The sequence below is a fragment of the Eurypyga helias genome, unplaced genomic scaffold, assembly GCF_000690775.1.
Source record: "Eurypyga helias isolate BGI_N326 unplaced genomic scaffold, ASM69077v1 scaffold23674, whole genome shotgun sequence".
Taxonomy (NCBI): domain Eukaryota; kingdom Metazoa; phylum Chordata; class Aves; order Eurypygiformes; family Eurypygidae; genus Eurypyga; species Eurypyga helias.
Genome location: NW_010244655.1, coordinates 1 through 19,220, shown reverse-complemented (window position 1 = coordinate 19,220; position 19,220 = coordinate 1). Strand labels below are relative to the sequence as shown.

Here is a 19,220-nt window from a genome sequence, read left to right as displayed (position 1 = left end):
GTGATTTGCATCGTGTGACTAGTCAGCATTTAAGTCTCATTTTAGCTTCTCGTTGACATCGTTTGGTATGCAAATACTTTGCTTAAGCTCTGATTATTGTTTTGGAATAGAGATGAAAGTAGGTGAGAGGGTAATTTGGTATTGCTTCAATTGACAGAGGGATTACTAGTAATCCCTCACGCTGCTTTCTGCTTGTAGATCCTTAGATTGTAAAACCTTGGTTGAAGGGACCTCCAGAGGTTTGGCTGTTTGACAGTGCTCACTCACCCAGCTGCCAGGAACCTCGTGCCCAGTGGTGTGTCAGGATAAACTTAAGTACAGCTGAGCACAGCCCATCTTTTTGCTTAACTCTTGCATAAACATCACTCTTGGCAAAGCTTTTTTCCACAGCTTCCTACTGACCAACTGCTTACAGGGGTAGCAGAGCTGTGCGGTAGCTTAGTTTGATCAGAAAAGCTGAGTAGGATGCCTTCAGTTTAACCATAATGAGTGAAGGGAAAAGAACTTTATTTACCTTTTTAGGGGTTTTGTTTGTTTGTTTAATGAATGCTTGACTGTAATAAAAAGTCTTATGAAGTTTCAGTATTTTTTTTTCTCCTCTTTTTTTCTAGGGTCCGGGTATATATCATCCCTATGATAGTGGGCACATAGCAATGACTTACACAGGTTTGTCATGTCTGCTTATTCTTGGAGATGATTTAAGTAGAGTAAATAAAGAGGCCATACTGGCAGGACTGAGAGCTCTCCAGCTGGAGGATGGAAGGTAAAAGATACTTCATATTCTACAACTCTGAAAGGTTAATAGAAAACCCAGATGTGGGATGAAATGTAAGAAACATGGAAATAGATATATAATCTTTTCTTTCTGTAAGCAAATACTTTGTTGGGTAACAGAACACATACCAGCTTACAGGACCAAACAGCATGTTGTAGAGATTTGCTTTCATATTGGAGAATGATGGTATTTACTTACAGCTGGCAATACTTACTGCTGGAAAGGTAATGGATTGGTTTATGCCTTGAGGATAGTAGTTTTTCTACCCTGTCCTCCAGGTAAGTAAGGGTTTTCTGTGTTTGTATTCTCTGTTTTTGCAGGGCCCTGGCACACTACTGTGATGGTGTTTGCTCTGCTTTGTGGGAGGGTGGGCTTTATTGAGTTTTGAGAGATTCAAGATGTCAGTATATGGGATGACTTACTCTATATATTACTTGTGAGAGGAATATAATAGAACTGAATTTCATTGTGAGATCTGTCCTTTTTGCATTCATTTTTCAGTAGATGGTATATACCCTTGGATCTGCTTCGGGGGGGACATCACTGTGTGTGGTTTTTTTTAGGCAGGCTGAAGCTGGTAGCTAATGAAAACAACTGCTAGTGCAAACGATGCGCCTGTGTTGTGAAATTTTACTGAATGTCATTTTTGAAAGAGTACTTCAAGAAATGCAGAATTACAGAAATGTTGTTTCTGAAGGCATTATCTTTCGCTTCACAGTGAAATGGCTGCCACTCTTTTTGAGTTAAAGGTTTTGTTTTGGTCAAATGGCAGCATATCACCTAAATATCTTCTATCATTAAAACTTTTTTTTTCCATAACACAGCTATAAAAATGCAGTGTTGCATGTGTTTTTAGAAAGGAAACACACAACTCCAGAATGTTGACTGTGAGTTATATGACGTACAATTTTCTGTTATTTATAACAGACTGACTTTAACGGGCCAAGTCCTGATGTGTGTACACAGATACATGCACATGTGTTTGTTCATCCGCTGCGGTTTCATCAGACTTTTGGAGGTGCCGATTCCATTGCTCCAGGCGTTCCTATTATATGTGTTACATGCACACGTTAAGAAGTGTCGTGGTTTCCCAGCATGTCTTGTGCCATATCCAGAAGGGTAATGGAGTTCACCTCTGTCTGAGCTGCAGGAAACGGGGCCTTGCACCATGGGGGGTTAGGAGAGATGAAAGTATCTCCCAGTAAATGCAGGAGGCTTTTCTATGTCAGAAGAGGGTGCAGTACATGCCTGAATTGCAGTGTCAAAGAGGGAGTGTGATAGTCATGCTTAGAAGACTGTCTTTAAAGTCAGAAGTAGCCTTTTTTTATTTTGGGAGAAGAGATTTGTCAGAGGGACTCATCATAATGTGCTGTTGTGCTGGCTTCTTGCAAATGGTTAAGTGATCAAAATGCACTAGCTAGCTCTTTGAACCCAAATGGAGGCTTGTCAGGCAGCAAATCACAGCATCCATCTTCATTTTAAGGGTCTCTGAGAGGGCACAGGTTTGTCCCTGGATAACCCAGATACAGTCACTTCAAAATGTTTGTGGAGTTTGGAAAGACTGTAGCCGGGAGAAATAAAAAACTGCATATAAGGTCATTTTCACCACTTTTATTAGGAATGGTAGTAATAACAATTACATGTGTACATGCATGGGAAACTGATCCTGAAGTTGCAGTCAGGAAGTAAAGTCTTGTGAGCTCTTAAGATTTCTAGGAAGGCAAAGAATTCTGGCCGTAACAGTAAGTGTGAAAATGTTAACTCATACATGAGTGTATACTGTGATGGGTGGAGGACTGTAAGCATTAACGTCTTTGAATAAATAAAGAACAATGTCAATACATTGCTGGAAATAAAGTCACCCGGGCCCCTAAATGTTAATAGTTCTACTCATCTTGCTTGGCTTAGTCAGAATCACATCTTCTATGAAGAAAATCTTGCATAGCTTTGGGTTATGTGTATGTGAACACTATAAATAGAAGTAACTAATTTTTGAAGTAGAAATGACGCAATTCCTTGAACTGCTTTTCGTATTTTCTGATATAACAGGCTATACAGTGTGTAATGACAGAAGCATTTCTTTCAGTTTCTGTGCAGTGCTGGAAGGCAGTGAGAATGATATGAGGTTTGTGTACTGTGCTTCCTGCATCTCCTACATGCTCAATAACTGGTCAGGCATGGATATGAAAAAAGCAATAGACTACATTAGAAGTAGTATGGTGAGTATTCTCAAAGGTTTACTTCTTACTACATTTTTAACGTTACTAGCTTAATTCCTTAACTGTGACTAAAAATCTCTCAGTCCAAATGGAAATACTATGGTAATTTCTTCATTTTCTGTTCCAGCTTTAGCAAGGTGAAAATTACAAAGCACATTGGTTTTTTGCGTTTGTATTTTCATTGTAATGAGTGTAGTGGCAAGATAATTTTATTTAGTGTGTTTGTTCATTGCAAATTAAATCTGATCTTTTTTCTTTAAATTTCAAATGGAAAGCAAGTTTTTGAAAACTGGGGCTTAACCTTCCTATAACTTAAAAAAGTGCATAAATCACCGCATCAATAAAATTCTCACATTGCAATGACCCATGGTCCTGCTTTTAAAATGATGTACAGAATCAAAAGAAAAACTAATTATTGACATCAGTCCAGGCATAGTAAGTGTTTCCAGTGATGCACTCCATTATTTATTAGATATTTGCATTGAAGTGTACATTAGTGTACGCCCATTTTTTCTGTGTCTCTGTAAGCTGTCTTCATATTTGGTTGCAACAAAGGAGTTTTCAGGTTTTTCTCATGATGTTTTCATAAGTTCAATGGATTTTCATTTTCCAAGATAAAAATAGGGTTTTTTTCAAAGAAACCGAGCTTGAAAACTACAGTTTCTCAAATGTAAGGGAACATACATAGTAAACTCTTTTCTGGTCCACAAGAAGAGCCAAGTCTACGATGACATACAATTTCTGTTGTAAACCAATATGTTTTAGTAGTTGCTGCCAGCAGTGAGATTGTAAAATTTAAGTGAGAAACAAGTTAAAAAAAAGACTTGATCTCCTGCTTCAGACCCAGTTGGGTTTTATTTTTTGTTTATGCTTTAAGGAGGTAGGTAGATGCATAAGCATTTCTTGCTGTACATCAGAAGAAGCTTTCTGGCATGCTACCATAGCCTGGTTAGGAACATAATTTTCTTCCTATGTTCTTTAAAAAAACACTCAATGTAATTGATATATTGTGCATTCATGACATTAGCCTGCATACTGGAGAGCGTGAACAAAACCTTATACTCTCACCCCTACAGTGCTTTTAATGCCTTCTAATATGTTTCTACTCCGCTTACTCCCTCCAAGAGCCCTCAGCAGGACAGGGGAGTGAACAGGAGGAGCAAAAGCAAGAAAACTCATTGATGGAGGGAAAGACAGATAGCTAAGTGAAGAAAAGAGTTTAAAAAAACAAGTGATGCAGAGACAACCTGTCACTCACCGCCTCCCACAGACAGACCAATACCTAGCCAGTGTCCCAGCATCAGCCACCCTGGAAGACACCTCCTTCCTGCCCACCCCTTCTTCTGCTACCCCAGTAGCAGTGGGTAGCTTATTGCTGAGCATGAGATTACAACAGATTTAACATCACTCTGGCCAATTGGGTTCCGCTGTCCTGGCTGTGTCCCCTCCCAGCTTCTTCCCCAGACTGCTTGCTGGGTGAGTGGTGAAGTGGAAGAAAGGAGAAGGCCCTGGTGCTGTGCTTGGTGCTGTTGGTCCATCTGACAGCTGTCCCCGAGAGCCCATGTCTCTCCCACTTCTGGCAGGTCAGCCTGTGAGCACCTGCAATTCATGGTCCCACTCCAGTTGCTGGTACTCAGACCACCTGTCTCACCCACCACCTATTTGGGCCTAAAGTTTGCTAGCGTTGACATACACAGGCTGAGAACAGCTAGTGCACATCCACAGAAGACAGTTAAAAATAGGATTTAATAAGTCTTGGACCTACTGACGTGATTGAGGACAGGGCTCAGTCATACAAGCATATGGACAAGCTGTCTGTTCACACTCTACTAGCACTTTTTATCCCATTTTTCCCTCTTTTTCCTGGCTTGTTCTTCCCCCGTTTGCTTTGATCTTTCCCTTTCGCACCATTGGTCCATACCCTAGCCATCCCGTAAGTTGTCCACACCCTGCATTCCCCAGAGGACACCCCATACCAAGTTTTATACAACCCCAGAATTTTCTTCCTCTGCATCCCACGAGAGCCCCTGTACTGCAGTATTCAGCAGCCCACTTTGGTTAACGTGAGTTTCCAGGGTGAGAATGTCCCTGCTGAAGCCTCTCGGTGGGTTTCAGCCTGGGACAGTGGTTTATCCTTTCTCCTTTCACAGTCTGAGGGAGCTGCCGACTCAGGGTACTTGCTTTTCACTGATTAGGTCAGGATGGTTCTTCCTCTTCTGATCCTTGCTGGACCTTGGTGTTTACTGAGATTAGCCTTTAATCAGTTAGCTTAGCAGAGATACAACAGGAGAATCAAATATTAGAATAGATAAGAAAACCAAAGAGCAAAATTCTCATTGTGGTGTTCTATACATCACGTCAACTGTCAGTTAATGTTCTGTACGTTCTGTAGTGTGCAGTTTTGGCCCCGAAGGATGTGCTGAAACTAGGAAGGGTGCAAAGAAAATTGAGCAGAATTGTCAGGGGTCTGAACCAAATTGTGTAAAAGCAGCATTTAATATACCAGGAATCTTCATTCTGGAAATGGGATGATGGAGTGTGACAGAGGTATGTAGAGTAGTAAGCAGCACTGGAAGTGAGCAGGGAGCAATTATTTCTTCCCAAGGCAAGAACTAGGGAACATCATGTGAGGCCGTTGATCAGGCAAGTGCAGATTGTTTGAAAGTTTGGAGCTTTCAGATGACAGGGGAGATTTACTGTCTACAGTGATCTTGAACCAAATCTGTAGTTTGCTTCTAGAGCCTTGGCATGAATCCTTGTACCTGCAAATTCCAGTTGTTATGTCCCGACTGGGAAAATTCATACCGCTTTATTAAAAAAAAAAATAAAAAAAAAATCAAAGCCTGAACGGATCAGGACCTCTTGGAAGGACTTGAGGTAATACATCTCAGACTGTAGGGGAGTAGCCCGTTGTGATGATAATTTCACAGAGGTGGTTGTCCTTCCTCTCACTCATCTCTTTCCATGACCCTCCTTGAGATGTATTCCCATTTTATTACCTATCTCAGGTGATCAGATGTGTTCCTTAAATGTATGCAATGAATGTGAAACGCGGTATTCAGGAATGTTAGCTTGATTCTTGAATTCTCCCGTTGAGATTTTGTAGATGGTGCTAAAAATAACCTACACATATTACAATTCGAAATAAACTATTAGAGATTATTTCATTTGTTACTACTTGTGTAACTAACCACACAGTGAATATTGCTATAAACTTTCTTGCAAATGCTTGTTCCTGTTTTGTTCCAATGTTACCTTGTTCTGGTACTTCCATTAATGATGACACAGAAGAAACCGTATTGCTCAGTAGTAAACTGTTCCTCGTTTGCACACAGATGAAGCAAGGGTGGTTCACAAGCTGGTTTTTTCAGTTACTCAGATTGGCATACATGTGAAGTGCAGCTAATCCGGATAGAGAGTAACATGACTGGCTGAACACAGTAATCTCTGTAATAAGCTTGCGGGTTTTTTAGCTTATTCTTTGGAATTTATTCACTTAGTGATACAGTATAAGAATTGTGACACATAATACAGCTGAAGGGGTGGGGGGAGTTGGAGTTTGTGTAGTTAGGCATGTCAGGAACGGCAGGTGATCGTAGCATGAAACAATGGTGTTGCTTTTTTTAGCAAACTGTTAAAAAGAACTGAATCTTCAGACAGAATGGATAGCCCTCTTGTTATCACCTGACTAAAAAGTGTTCATACAACACTGATCGCCACAATAGTTCTGTATTGGTTTTACTGTCAGTAAAATAGTCTGGTTCCAATCGCACCATTTTTATCAGCACAGGATGGTGTTTGGCATTCACGTTCGAAAGTCAAATGCATCACTACTCGAACAACAAGAGACACTAAGGTGCTGCAGTTTTTAAAGACTTCCACACACCCTAAAATACTGCCTTTTGCAAGATTGCTTGGTTTGCCACAAATTTGGTTTTGAAGCAGAGGTACTGCAAGAAGCTTGAAGTAGAGCATCTACTTCTTCTAGTAGAGTCCTCTTGAAATGCAGGTGTAGGAGTCTGTTGATATAATGAAGCTGGTTGGGAAACTTAGACTGTGAAGCCAAGATTGTACCCAACTGGATTTACGCATTTCCTGATGGCAGTATTTAATTATGCAGTTTTCATGTTGCAGTAACCTAGAGCCTCTTTTGCATATAATTTCCTGGGTCTTTTCAAAAGGACAAAGAAACAAAAATGTTTCCCCTGTTCCTTAATGCACATGAATCCCCAGAGAGCAGCTGCTGTCTGTAAATAAATAGGCACCAGTCAGCCAAAGGTCAGCTATTGTCTATTAAAATTTCAAGCTAATTGTACAGCCCAGTGCAGTACACTGTCTGGGATGCACACTTAACAGCTTTTCCCCAGAGCTGATTACTTTGTCATACATAAAGCTAACCACCTCCTCTTACAATTCCTGTTTGGAGAGTTAATTAGCTCTGCCAGCATAGCTTTGCTAATCAGCTTGTCTTCCCTTGGCAATTAATGGGTCTGAGGAGTGCGGTAGCACATTGGCATTGTGTTCGCAAAAGGCAGTGGGAAGAGTTCACTCCCTGTGTTTTCATTTTCAGATGATCATAGGGATTACTTAAAACTGGTTCAGACTTGAGAAGGTCAAGCTGCAGCTTCAAGTGTTACGTATCAGGTGTTGGGTCTTTTTGGTTGCTTCAGCTTGCAGCAGCAACTCAAAAACTGTATTCTTCAGTTTTAATGTAGCTTGTATGACCACTTTTGGGTTTTTTTTCCTCTTCTCAATGTCAGCTTTAAAAACAGATGTACAAAATAAATCCTTAGGTCATTCCTAAAGACATGCTCTTGTAGCCATTCTTTGGTTAGGGCTGTGGGAGTCATTAGTGGTCTGTCAAGGCAACCTGTACCTACTGGCTGCTGTTAAATGAGAAATTCATAGGCAGCAGCTGGAGAGAGGAAAGTTAAAATTGCTTTCCAAGTCTCCTATCAGGTGTTGAGCCAGTCATTAATCGAGCAGTTTATTACAGAAGATGCAGGACCTGTGTAATTTAACTTCAAAAGTTAAACTTGTTTTTTCTTCCTACTTAACAGTTAGGTGTTTGTCAAGTGATAATTGATTAAGTATTCTATGAACTCTTGTAAAATTACCATAATCCATTTTATGAGTAACTTACCGTGATATCTTGTTTTCTTACGCAAAATGATTTAATGAACTTCTGGCGAAGACAGGTTGTTAATCCTACATAAACAATATCATCTGCTCCCAGATTGCTCGTAGCAGACCTGTGCTATAATCCTCTTGGTGCTTGTTCATCATTCTCCAGTTCCTCTTTCTTCTTTTCACTTAACAGAATGATTGTTCAGCGCTGTTAAGGTATTTTTAAACAGTAATGTTTTATAGGGCAGGTTAAGTTTAGTGCAGTAGTGTGCTTTATTATGTTTTCGTTTCTGGTTTCCTCCCTACCCCCATCTTCAGGTTTTTTAAAGCCTGATGTTCTTGCCCCTTACTAAAGCATTTCTTGTACTTGAGTACTGTGCACACAGTAGTACCTTGCCTTTTGCCTTTTTGTATGTTAACCAGCTTTTGTGTTAGAGGAAGATTTAATTTACCCATTTAATTTTGTTGGGAATCAGATACCCATTTTCTCTTCTCATAAAGACAAAAAATAAGGGGCTTCTTTTTTTCTTTAATGCTTATCTGCGTCACGTGCTTTCCCTTCTTGGCAAAGACATGTTTACCTGTTTTCCGTCTTGATATATGTGACAACTAAAACGAGCTCCATGAAAGTCGTAAAAGCTGCCTGCATTGAAGAAAAGGCTGATTTCTTAACTGTTTTACACCCAGAGTGTTTTGAGGCGTAGGTTCAGAATTTAATCAGGTGAAATGGTCATTATGGTCTGATCATAATTTTGCTAATAGGGAAATTGCAATATCTGTGGCGGCGATGTAATATTGCAATAATTGCAGTATCTGTGGCGGCGATTCTTACGTAACCGGTTTGTGGGTTGTTTTTTTTCAGTCTTACGATAACGGCCTGGCACAAGGAGCTGGACTGGAATCTCATGGTAAGAATGTTGGAATGTTCTAGACCTATTTTAAGGTGTAAGACTGGGATTGGAGATGCTGTAAGAGGTGAAGGATACGTCATGCCTTTCCTTCTTTTCTGATACTAAGGCAGTGGAATAAGGAGGGGCAAATCCAAAACATGCCTCAGAATATCATCTGTCTTCTTCCCCTTAGTTCCAGCTTAATATCAGACCAGACGGGCTATTGATATATCAACTCCATTAATCTCACCTCATCAGTGAGTTGGTGAAAGCTGTTGGCTGTAGTTCTCATCTCTTGCTGACAGAGCAAACTTTTTCCACGTGTACCATTGCTACTCCGAGGATTTATCGACAAGAGGTTTTGTGCAACGCACCTGATAATCTCCAGTTTCAGCAGCTGTTAGTAAAACCTAGAAGCATTTCCTCTGACAGATTACAGCATCCACCGGCGACTCAAAGCTTGAAGCAGCAGTTAATTTTTGTGAACAGTTGGTAGTTGCGAAGATAGGAATTCCGAGGAGACTGGTATTTTTAAGCAAAATGTTCCTGTGCCATGCAGTAGTGGTCTGCCTGTGACAGAGAAACTACGTGACTTGATACTAAATCTATCAAGCTAGCTTTATCCGCATTGAGTTTTCATAGGATTCCTTCTGTTTTCTTCCTGCAGGATAGATAAAGTTGGAAAACTTAATAACCCTCTGTATTTAAAATAATTAGTTACTGTAAAAGGATAGTAATAACAGGTAGCATTACTTCAGCATGCTTCTGCAGCGTTTCAGCGTCAGCATGAGAATAACCCCAGAGTTTCTGGGGGCTCCTAGCACCAGGATGGTGTAAGGAACTTTGGGCCCCAGGTCTTGTATCAGCAGCTTGCTTGCAGCCTTTCACAGGCTGTAATTTTATCTTACCAGGTAATCGTCACAGAATGAGTTCTGGTCCTGCATTTTCCTTGACAACAAAGATTTCCTTAAAGCGTAATGTGTGTTTCTTACAACCATGAGAGTCTGGCAGTCTTTTCATAGTATTAACCATGCCTTTCCACCCCCCTTATATTTGTGTTGGCTTTCTGCTCATCAGACACTTCTGTTTATATCCCCCGAGGGCTTGTGTCCGAGACTGCCTTTGGCATCTCTGCGTCAGTCTGATGGCTGGCATGCCAGTAGCTCTCTTTTTGAAGTTACGTATGAAGAAATGCTTTCTGTTGCATTGCAGTTTGCATATTTCTGGGCTGCTGTGTAATGTAGGTTGTGCAGCACTGGGAGGTAATCCAGATTTAAGAAAATTAATTTAGGTTTATTTGTGCAAGAGTTGGGTTGAGGGTTTTTTTTTCCCCTTTGACACATATGCTGAACTAAAGTGTTTCTATTTATCTGAATTTTAGACTTAAAATCAACACTTCCATGCTTTAAAAATCCATTGATCTAATTGTTACTACCCTAGTTAAAGTTCTGACCGAGATCATACAGGCTCCAGTGAAAACCTGCGTATCTGAACACTGAAGGAAGCCCAACTCTCTCTTCACAGGTGGCTCTACGTTTTGTGGTATTGCATCGCTGTCTTTAATGGGTAAACTGGAAGAGGCTTTTTCAGAAGTAGAACTGAACCGAATAAGAAGGTGGTGTATAATGAGGCAACAGAATGGCTACCATGGACGACCCAACAAACCTGTAGACACTTGCTATTCATTTTGGGTGGGAGCAACATTGAAGGTAGTGTACAGAACAGCTACAGGATAGTTACTGACTTGTTTTGATTTCTTTAAGCATCCTATCTTGTCTTTGCTTGGAAGAGTTACATGTTTAGCACAAGTACATGAACGTGCACAGATCACTATAAAGGTCTTTCATCTTGCAAAAATGCAGGATGTGGAGGTTTACCAAATGAGCGCCGTCTCTGCTTCGCTCATAAATAGGCATTGTATCTTAGTATTGAAAATCTGCTGACATTTAGGATATTACGGTAATGGTCGAATTTCTTTTCAGCTCTTGAACATATTCCAATACACAAACTTTGAGAAAAACCGAAATTACATACTGTCAACCCAAGATCGCCTTGTTGGTGGATTTGCCAAGTGGCCAGACAGCCATCCAGGTAAATTTACTTTCACAATTACGGGTTGTGTGTGTCTTAAGCTGAAATACATTCCAGCAGTCAGACATCTGAGAGGTGTAAAGGAAGTTTTATCCTCAGTCTTCTTCAAAACCGTTTGAAATAAATTCAAAAGCTTCTAGCATGCAACAAAGTTGCTGCAAACTTGTGAGGACAAACCTTGCTGCAATAGTGCTGCCCAGTGGCATTTTGTACAGGGAATGTAAACAGTCTGCAGACTGGCAAATCAGGTAAAAATTTAATCACAGTAAAGGATGCGTCTGCTGAGAATCTGTGCCCTGATGTTTCATCCTTTCATCATTTCATTGTGAACAACAGTTGAGAATTTTTTAAGGTGCTCCCACACTGACATCAAAGTGCTTGTGATGTTATGTGCTCCCCCTGCTCCCCTGAAAACCAGCTTAGGATTCCTGAGGACTTTGCTGAATTTACCCTACGTTACACACATCAGTCAGTATCACTTGGAGGAAATATTTCTGTTTATTTTGATGGACCATTTACCTCGTGAGTGTAGGAATTAAAAAAATCTGTTTAAAACTCCAGTAATGTGCAGAGTTCCTTAACCTGTCTTTTCGCTTAGCTGCAGCTTTTGAGAGAACATTTGAGGAAGGCAAGGCTAATAATAAAGCTATTCTCCTTTGATTTGTGTGGTGTTCCATCCTGAACGCTGCTGTTCCCTCAAAAGCCAGCTTTTGCTGTCTCTGTTGTGTTGTTGTGATGGGTGGGCTCACTGCAGCACTCCATCCGCAGGCAGGTGGTGACCTAAGTCCCTGTTCATGTTTTGAAGGGAAGAGTATAAAGTTAATGTGGTTCTAACGTGGCGAATTCCTGTGAATGCAGCATTGCAAAGGTTGTCTCTGTGGAACCGATTGCATCGTTGTATGTACACGGCGGAGCTTCCTACACGCTCAGTCTGGTGTCTGAAAGGCAGACTGTCTTCTGGTCTCGCTGCATGTCTGCACAGTCAAGATTCGACACTTCGCTAACGTGAAGCATCTGTGCAGCTCGTTCCCAAAAGCCTACTGTTACACACAGTCCTCTCAACTTGGGTGTAAACGCAGGATGTGACGGTGACAGGAGTGGTATGGGTCATCCCAAGGCCAGGCTGGACGAGGCTTGGAGCAACCTGGTCTAGTGGAAGGTGTCCCTGCCCATGGCAGGGGGTTGGAACTAGATGGTCTTTGAGGTCCCTTCCAACTCAAACTGTTCCTTGATCTTGCAAATGACTTAGGTGCAGTCATGACTTGGTTTTGTTGCAAAACTCAGACGTGACACAATATTCCAGGGAAAATTGGCAAAGTAAGAATATGTCATTTCTTTTCAAAGGTGCTTTCTAAGATAGATTCTGCATTTGAACTCCCGTAGCTTCTACTTCGTAAAAGCTCTGTTTAAATTTGGGTAGTCAACCTGTCTTTCACGTGCAATAATGCATTTAGGAAGTGGAGTAGAAGAAAATTGCAGAAAACAGTTAACTGCTTATGATAATCCACGAATTACATGGACTTCCAAAGCTGCGAGTAACTTTTCACCACTGATGATTCAGGGAAATGCCGTTTGCTAGCCCTGATGTTCCCATGCTTACAGACATCAATACATGGTTGGTTCTCGAGGCCAGTAGCATTATTTGACACTTTTTCTTGCTTTAAAATAGTGTTTGGACCAGTGTGCTTCTTGAGCAGTGAGCTTAGAAAACTTTTCTCACCTTTGAAAATAAAGCCAGGAAGTCAGAAGTCTCCTACCTGCTAGTCATCCTCTGACAGCGTGAGCACAACGAAGGGAATCGTCAGGTCGTGACTCTTCCTTTGTTTAAAGCGATCTACAGGTTATCAAATACCTTTTATCTGGAAAATCTTCTGAATGTCATGTGGTAACAGTAGTATTCCTGCGTTGTGAGGCAGGCACAGACACTGCAGGCTTAGTAGGGAGATTCACACTTCAAAACAGAACTGAATGTCGACTGTATTTGTTCTGTTCCTTGTGTACAAGTGACTGGTATGTATTTTCCCCTCCTCCCACCCAAGTCGTTCACGTTAGGCAGGTAGATCTGCTCCCTTCTGTGAATGCTACTTGTTACAAACATTAATCCACGTCAGTGGGGTTTAATGGAGTTAATTTTCTTCCCAGTAGCCCGTATGGTGCTGTGCTTCGGATTCGTGACCGAAACGGTGTTGGTAACGGGCTGATGGTCCAGCCGCGGTGGAGCGGTGCTGGCGCCGCGGCGAGGCCCTTGCTGTTCCTCACGCTGCCCGGGTAGCAGGCAGGCAGGGGGACACAGGAAGCTGGGGTGAGGCACAGCCGGGACAGCCGAAGCCCACTGACCCCCTGCTACACGGCAGTGCACTCAGCAGTGAAAGCTGGGAGAAGAAAGGGGAAGGAGAGGACGTTTGGAGTTAGCGTTTGTAACTGAGTGTTAAGGCAGGGTGTATTTGCACAACTGCCGACTCTGTGGTTAAAGCCAGCAAACTGACGTACACGGGCCATGAGGTCTGTGTGTGGTGGTTAGCGCGTATCCCTGCAGCTGTCCACGGGGTTAATTCCCTGTGTCTGTGGAGATGAGGTCTCCTTGCCTGAGGTACGTGCCGTAGGGGCTGTGCCTGCTGAGCGTGCTTCTGTCTGCGTGTTGGTGCTGCGGAGCAGAAGCCTTCTCTCGGAGTCTTCCTGTTCAGAACCTCCTTCTAGCATCATTTTAGCGGGATGGAAATTTACTGATACCTCCAGAAGGTTTGAGAATTTGTGAGGGGCTGATTATGTTCACATCCTCTTTCCATCTTGAGCTTGTGATTTCATCATGGTCAGATATTCTGCTGCCTGGAGGGGGCAGGCTCACTTCTCTCCCTCCCAGCTTCCCCACGTACAGCTGCACGTCCTTTCTCCTTTCTGCACTAGCTGTGGTGTCTGTCCAGACCACCTTTAATTCACTAAACTGTCAGAAAACTGTCCATTCTCTCCCGCTTGGGTTAGTTTTATTCCGCTTTCGTTCACCTGCTGTATGTCACGGGGGGTGTTCGGCAAGCTGTGGAGTGCTGGTGGGAGGTAGGCGGCAGGAGCAGTGTGGAACAGGGGAAGGGGAGCATCTCTTTGTGGAGACAGTCTGTTACGGCCCATCAGGCCGCGTCACGAGTTCCTGTCCTTCGGGTGTTCTCTCAGGGAGGGGGAAAACCAGGCGAAGTAATGACTTCTTTCGTACTTGTAAGTCGCGCTGTTGGCACTAGTTTTGGTGCTTCAGTAACCAAGTGTTCATCAAGCAGTTAGCAAAAACCAATTCTTTCATGTTTGGGTAGGAGGAAAAAAAAAACAACTTGCTTTGTGAACAGAAGTTATTTCCAGATGCTCAGGTTCGTGTGCTGTTTGGCCTGAGCCGCCAGCAGAAGTGAAGCAGCGGGGAGGAGCTGTGGCAGAACAAATCAGACTCTGGTTTTAGAGGTCGCAGGCTGTCAGTTCACGCGGGTGGCTTTGGGCAGAAATTCATTTATTCTGTCAAAACACAAGTTAAAAACGTAGCCAGCACCTGTTTGTTTTCCTGTAGTTGTTACGGGGTGTTGGAATTTAGGAACGCTTGGCCTGACTGCTTGAAATAACGTTTTTGGGTTTTTTTTGTCCTTTTCCGTCCTTTCAGATGCTTTACACGCCTACTTCGGGATCTGCGGTTTGTCGCTGATCGGAGAATCTGGTATTTGCCAAGTTCATCCCGCCCTGAATATAAGCACAAGAACCTCAGAGCGCCTTCATCACCTTCATCAGATCTGGAAAACAAGGACTCTAAGCAGTGTTGAGACGACACACACCTCTCCACGTGACTGATTTAGACTTGAATTTAGTTCCGGTAGCATAATTGTAGCCCAAGGTTAAAAGCCATGTATAACCAATGTGCTCTTTTAAGTGCTGGAGTCATGCCATCGGATCTCCCATGCGAAGTCTCAGTTAGAGGTCACCTTCTGTCATCGACTTTCCGATTCCATGAACTTTGTTTAAAAAAAAAAAAAATAAATAAAGTAAATGCAAATAAAATTATTTTGTTCAATATACTGGACTTCCAAAGTTGTGTGGCCTTGCGGAATGGATTTCACGGTTCTTCGGAGTCCCCGCCGCACAGATACGGTGGATCGTCCGCCAGACAAAGGGTTTTCAGCGGAAATCCTCCCTTGGTGTGAAATCCAGTGGGAGCGTGACGTGTTGATGTGTGTCAGCCAGAGATGCTGCACACAGTCTGTTGGAAGAGTGGCTTTGGAACCTGCTTCCGAAGTCAAGCCCTGGTCGTGCACTGAAGCTGATGATTTTCCACACGTGTTTCCCTTTTAGTGTGAGTTTCTTAGCCGTTGCATGTAAGGGATTGGACTTTGGGATTTCAAGCAGGTGGCGGTGGCTCACTGCTGGACGGATGAACGTTCTCAGCTTGTTTAGGAGCAGCGCCTTGCTTCCGGTGCTGGGAACGCTGCTCGGAATCAAAGCCGGCAGCGCCGCAGCTGTTGGGGGTGCGGCAGGTCCCGTTCGGCATGTCGGGCGCACGGTAGGCACCCGGATGCCTTTCTACTTGCCGTTAGTTCAGGCACGTTCCTTTTTCTGACAGACCTCCGACCCGGGCAGCTGAAGATCTCTCGATCTGGGTGAAGTGCCCCTTGTGCCGCCGCCCGAAGGGGTGGGATACAGATGGTTTCAGTCGGCAAAAGGAGCTTCAGGAACACCTGCGGTTCTCATTTTGCACTGCAGTGCCAGTGAAAAGGGTAGAGGAGCTGTATCCCTGTCAGAGGGATCCAACGGGCATCGTCAGGCTCCCGGAACCATCCTGGTGACCGATCCTGTGTCAGCCTTCCTGCGTACGGAAATGGGTTCTGTTTCTCTGAGCTGATTAATGACCTTGGCAGCATTCGGAACATCACCAGTGGTCATGGTCTGCTTGGAAAAGCGGGGAAGGAGCACAGGGTAGGGCAGGGAAGTGAGATGTGTGACCTACCTACGTCCCAGTAGACGCTTTCCATGTAGGCGGAGTGGTTGCGTAGCCGGAAGAACTGTAGGAAGCCTGGAGTGGTGGAAGCATGAGGACTGTAGGGCTAATACTGAGAAGGGGGAGTGAGGTATTTGGGTAGGACTGGGGCAGAGTAAGAGCAGACTGGGAAATACGGAGTGTGGGTGCAAGAGAAAAACAGGTAAGGGAATGTGGAGTAAGAGTGGAACCAAAATGGTGGAAAGGATTTGGGCTACCTAAGGGAAGTGCACGTGTTGGGGGCAGGAGCAAGAGGGAGGTACTGACTCGAGCCGAGTGAGGAATACAGAGCTTGGGAATTGCTTTTATTCCCCACATCCTGACATCACCTGAAATTCAGCTGCAAGTCCGTAGAGATCCAGGAAAGAGGGGATCTGCCAGACTGGGTGTCCTGTGGGTGTCCATTTTCCTGGAGGGGCTTAGTGGGATGTGGGTCAGCAAAGGCTGAGGTAGCTTCCCTGACCAGGACGCAAGTCGTGGGGGTCTGCCTAGCTGAGAATCGATTAAAACAAACAAAACCTTGGCGTAAAAATCATTTACGGGATCAAAATCATTCAAAACACCACAGTACTTGCTCATCCCTGACAGTGGATGGTGGCCACCGGTGGACCCACGGCAACTTGTGGGATGTTTTTTTGGAGCGTGAAGTTACTATGAAGAGGAGATGTAGTTGTAGCTCGCTCCCTCCTCGCCCCGGTGGGATGGAGGGGAGTAAATGTAACAAAAGGTTCATGGACTGCGGAGAGGACGGGTTGGGATCGCTTGCCTGTTGTAGTGGTGGGCAAAACAGACTCGACTTGGCAGGAGGAGAATCAATTTGATTAGTTACCAACCAAATCAGAGCAGGGCAATGAGAAATTAACCGAATCTTAAACCCCCTTTCCCCCACCCTTCCCTTCTCCCCAGGCAACTACCTTAACTTTAAATTTCTCTACTTCCTCCCCACCAGTGGTGCAGGGGGACAGGGAATGGGGGCTGTGTTTAGTCCATCACACACTGTCTCTGCCACTCCTTCCTCCTCATGGGAGGATCCTCAGACTCTGGCCCTGCTCCAGTGTGGAGCCCCTCCCATGGGAGACAGTCCTCCACCAACTTCTCCAACGTGAGTCCTTCCCACAGGCTGCAGTTCTTCATGAACTGCTCTGACACGGGTCCCTTCCATGGAGTGCCGTCCTTCCGGAGTCACGGGCTCTTTGAGCACATTCCCTCTGCTCTGCCATGGGGCCCTCCAGGGCTGCAGGGGGGTCTCTGCCCCACCAGGACCCTCCATGGCTGCAGGGCACAGCCTGCCCTCTCACCACGGGCTGCGGGGGAACCTCTGCCCCGGCCACCTCCTCCCGCCTTGCCACACTGACCTGGGTCCCCGCCATGTTGTCTCTCCCACATCCCACTCCTCTCCACACTCCAGGTTCCCTAGCAGCCTTTTCTTCTCCTCACAAATATGTTATCCCAGTGGTGCCACCATCACTGACTGGCTCACAGTGGGTCAAGCCTGGATCCGGGGAGGCTTCCAGCAGCTTCTCACAGGAGCCACCCCCGCAGCCCCACCCCCACTAACAAAACCCACTACGCAGACCCAGTACAGCGGGAAACGGCCTAAATATCGATACTTCTTGGCTTCATGAGGAATGATGTAGTTGATTACCTTGGGGGAAATCCATACTTCTAAAATCCTAAACTATGACGCCTGAGTTTCCCTACCTGTGGCCAGGTTCTCATCTGTGAGGGACATCAGGGTGGAGGAGCAGAAGTAAGTGTGTAACAGTGAAAACTGGGAATTTTAATTTCTCGTGGCGAGTAATTTAACAATGTTCTGCTTCAGAAAGCAGCTAATGTTTTTTACTTTATTTTCTGTGTCTCTGAGCTCCCTCAGGTTGTTTGTGCAGATTTTACATTTCCACATCTCCTTGACCCCAGTTACTCCACAACCTTCCATTTTTTCCCAGCTAAATAACGGCCTTTTTTCAGGCTGAATGTTGACAGCAGAGTTATCCTAAAGGTTGCAAGTGACGTATTTGTTTCCCATTAACTCCCAAAGTTTGTTCTGAAGCCAGCAAAACGTGTAGGCCTTCGCCCCACACAGAGAACCTGATTACTTTAATTGGTTTGAAATCTTTAATCTTTTTTAAGTTGACAAAAATCTGTGCTAATAACCAACTCTTCACGCATGATTTGCCACTCCTAATGCCCTGATTGATGTCAGGCAAACAAGCAGTGAACGCTGAATGTTCCCGTGCAGCAGACATGTTGATCGTGTAGTCAGTGCTGGATTGCATTGCCATTTTTGTGGTGATCGTGTCTTCTGACTAGAAAAATGTTAAATGATAAATTGGTGAACAACAATTTTACACATAAGGAGTCCATAACCTAAAATCTCTCTTAAAACAGAAAAGTCCAAATGCAGGTAAAACTTAAATGTGACTTGGGAAGCTTAACTGTAGCTAGAAAAAGCAAACCATGGGATTTAATCATTTCATGTTAACCACAGCTTTACATCGCTGAAGTTGAACCTAAATCTGAAATTAATAAATCAAATGGCGTTACCATGTGCTGGAAGAATGAAAGGGTATTGGCTACCAGGGCTTGCACTGTGCAGAACGACCACCCTGCCCCAACCTTCTGATGTTCCAGCAATGGTGGTGTACAACAGAGCAGCTCCCTAATCCTACCGGCTTACCAAGAATGTATTTATAAACCTAATGCCTTATGGGAATCCTCCGCATCACTCCGAGCTTGCTGATGTTGGCTCGGGTGGGCAGTGTGTGCCAGCTGGCTGCCTCTATCTGACCTGAAGGGACCACCAACTATGTCTGTGGTTCCACCTCCGCTTCCAGAAACGTAACTTTGAACCGGCCTGTTGAACAAAGGGGGTTAAATGCATCCTCCCAGTAGGGTCTGAGGACTGAGGTTATAAACACGGTCCTTAGGGCTTTTGCAGCAACTTCATTTGTTCGCAGCTGCTGGCGGATACGGTAACAACAGTCTTTTGGAAGACTGTTGCTAAGTAAGATCGTATTTAAGAACTTTTTGTCTTGAGATATTTTTTCCTTAAACAGAACAATCATCATCTGTGTTGTAGTTTAACTCCGGCTACCAAAATATCATGAAGCTGCTCTCAC

The 19,220-nt window shown here is 43.9% G+C and overlaps 1 protein-coding gene across 1 annotated transcript; it reads left to right on the top strand.

Annotated features, from left to right (window-relative positions):
* Positions 1–611: 611 nt before the first annotated feature.
* PGGT1B (protein geranylgeranyltransferase type I, beta subunit) lies at positions 612–14,921 on the top strand (the record flags this gene model as incomplete). Its single annotated transcript, XM_010149833.1, has 6 exons — positions 612–763; positions 2,862–2,994; positions 8,984–9,029; positions 10,536–10,720; positions 10,994–11,102; positions 14,737–14,921. Coding segments are annotated over 6 exons (810 nt in total), but the record flags the coding sequence as incomplete, so codon positions are not given.
* Positions 14,922–19,220: the final 4,299 nt, after the last annotated feature.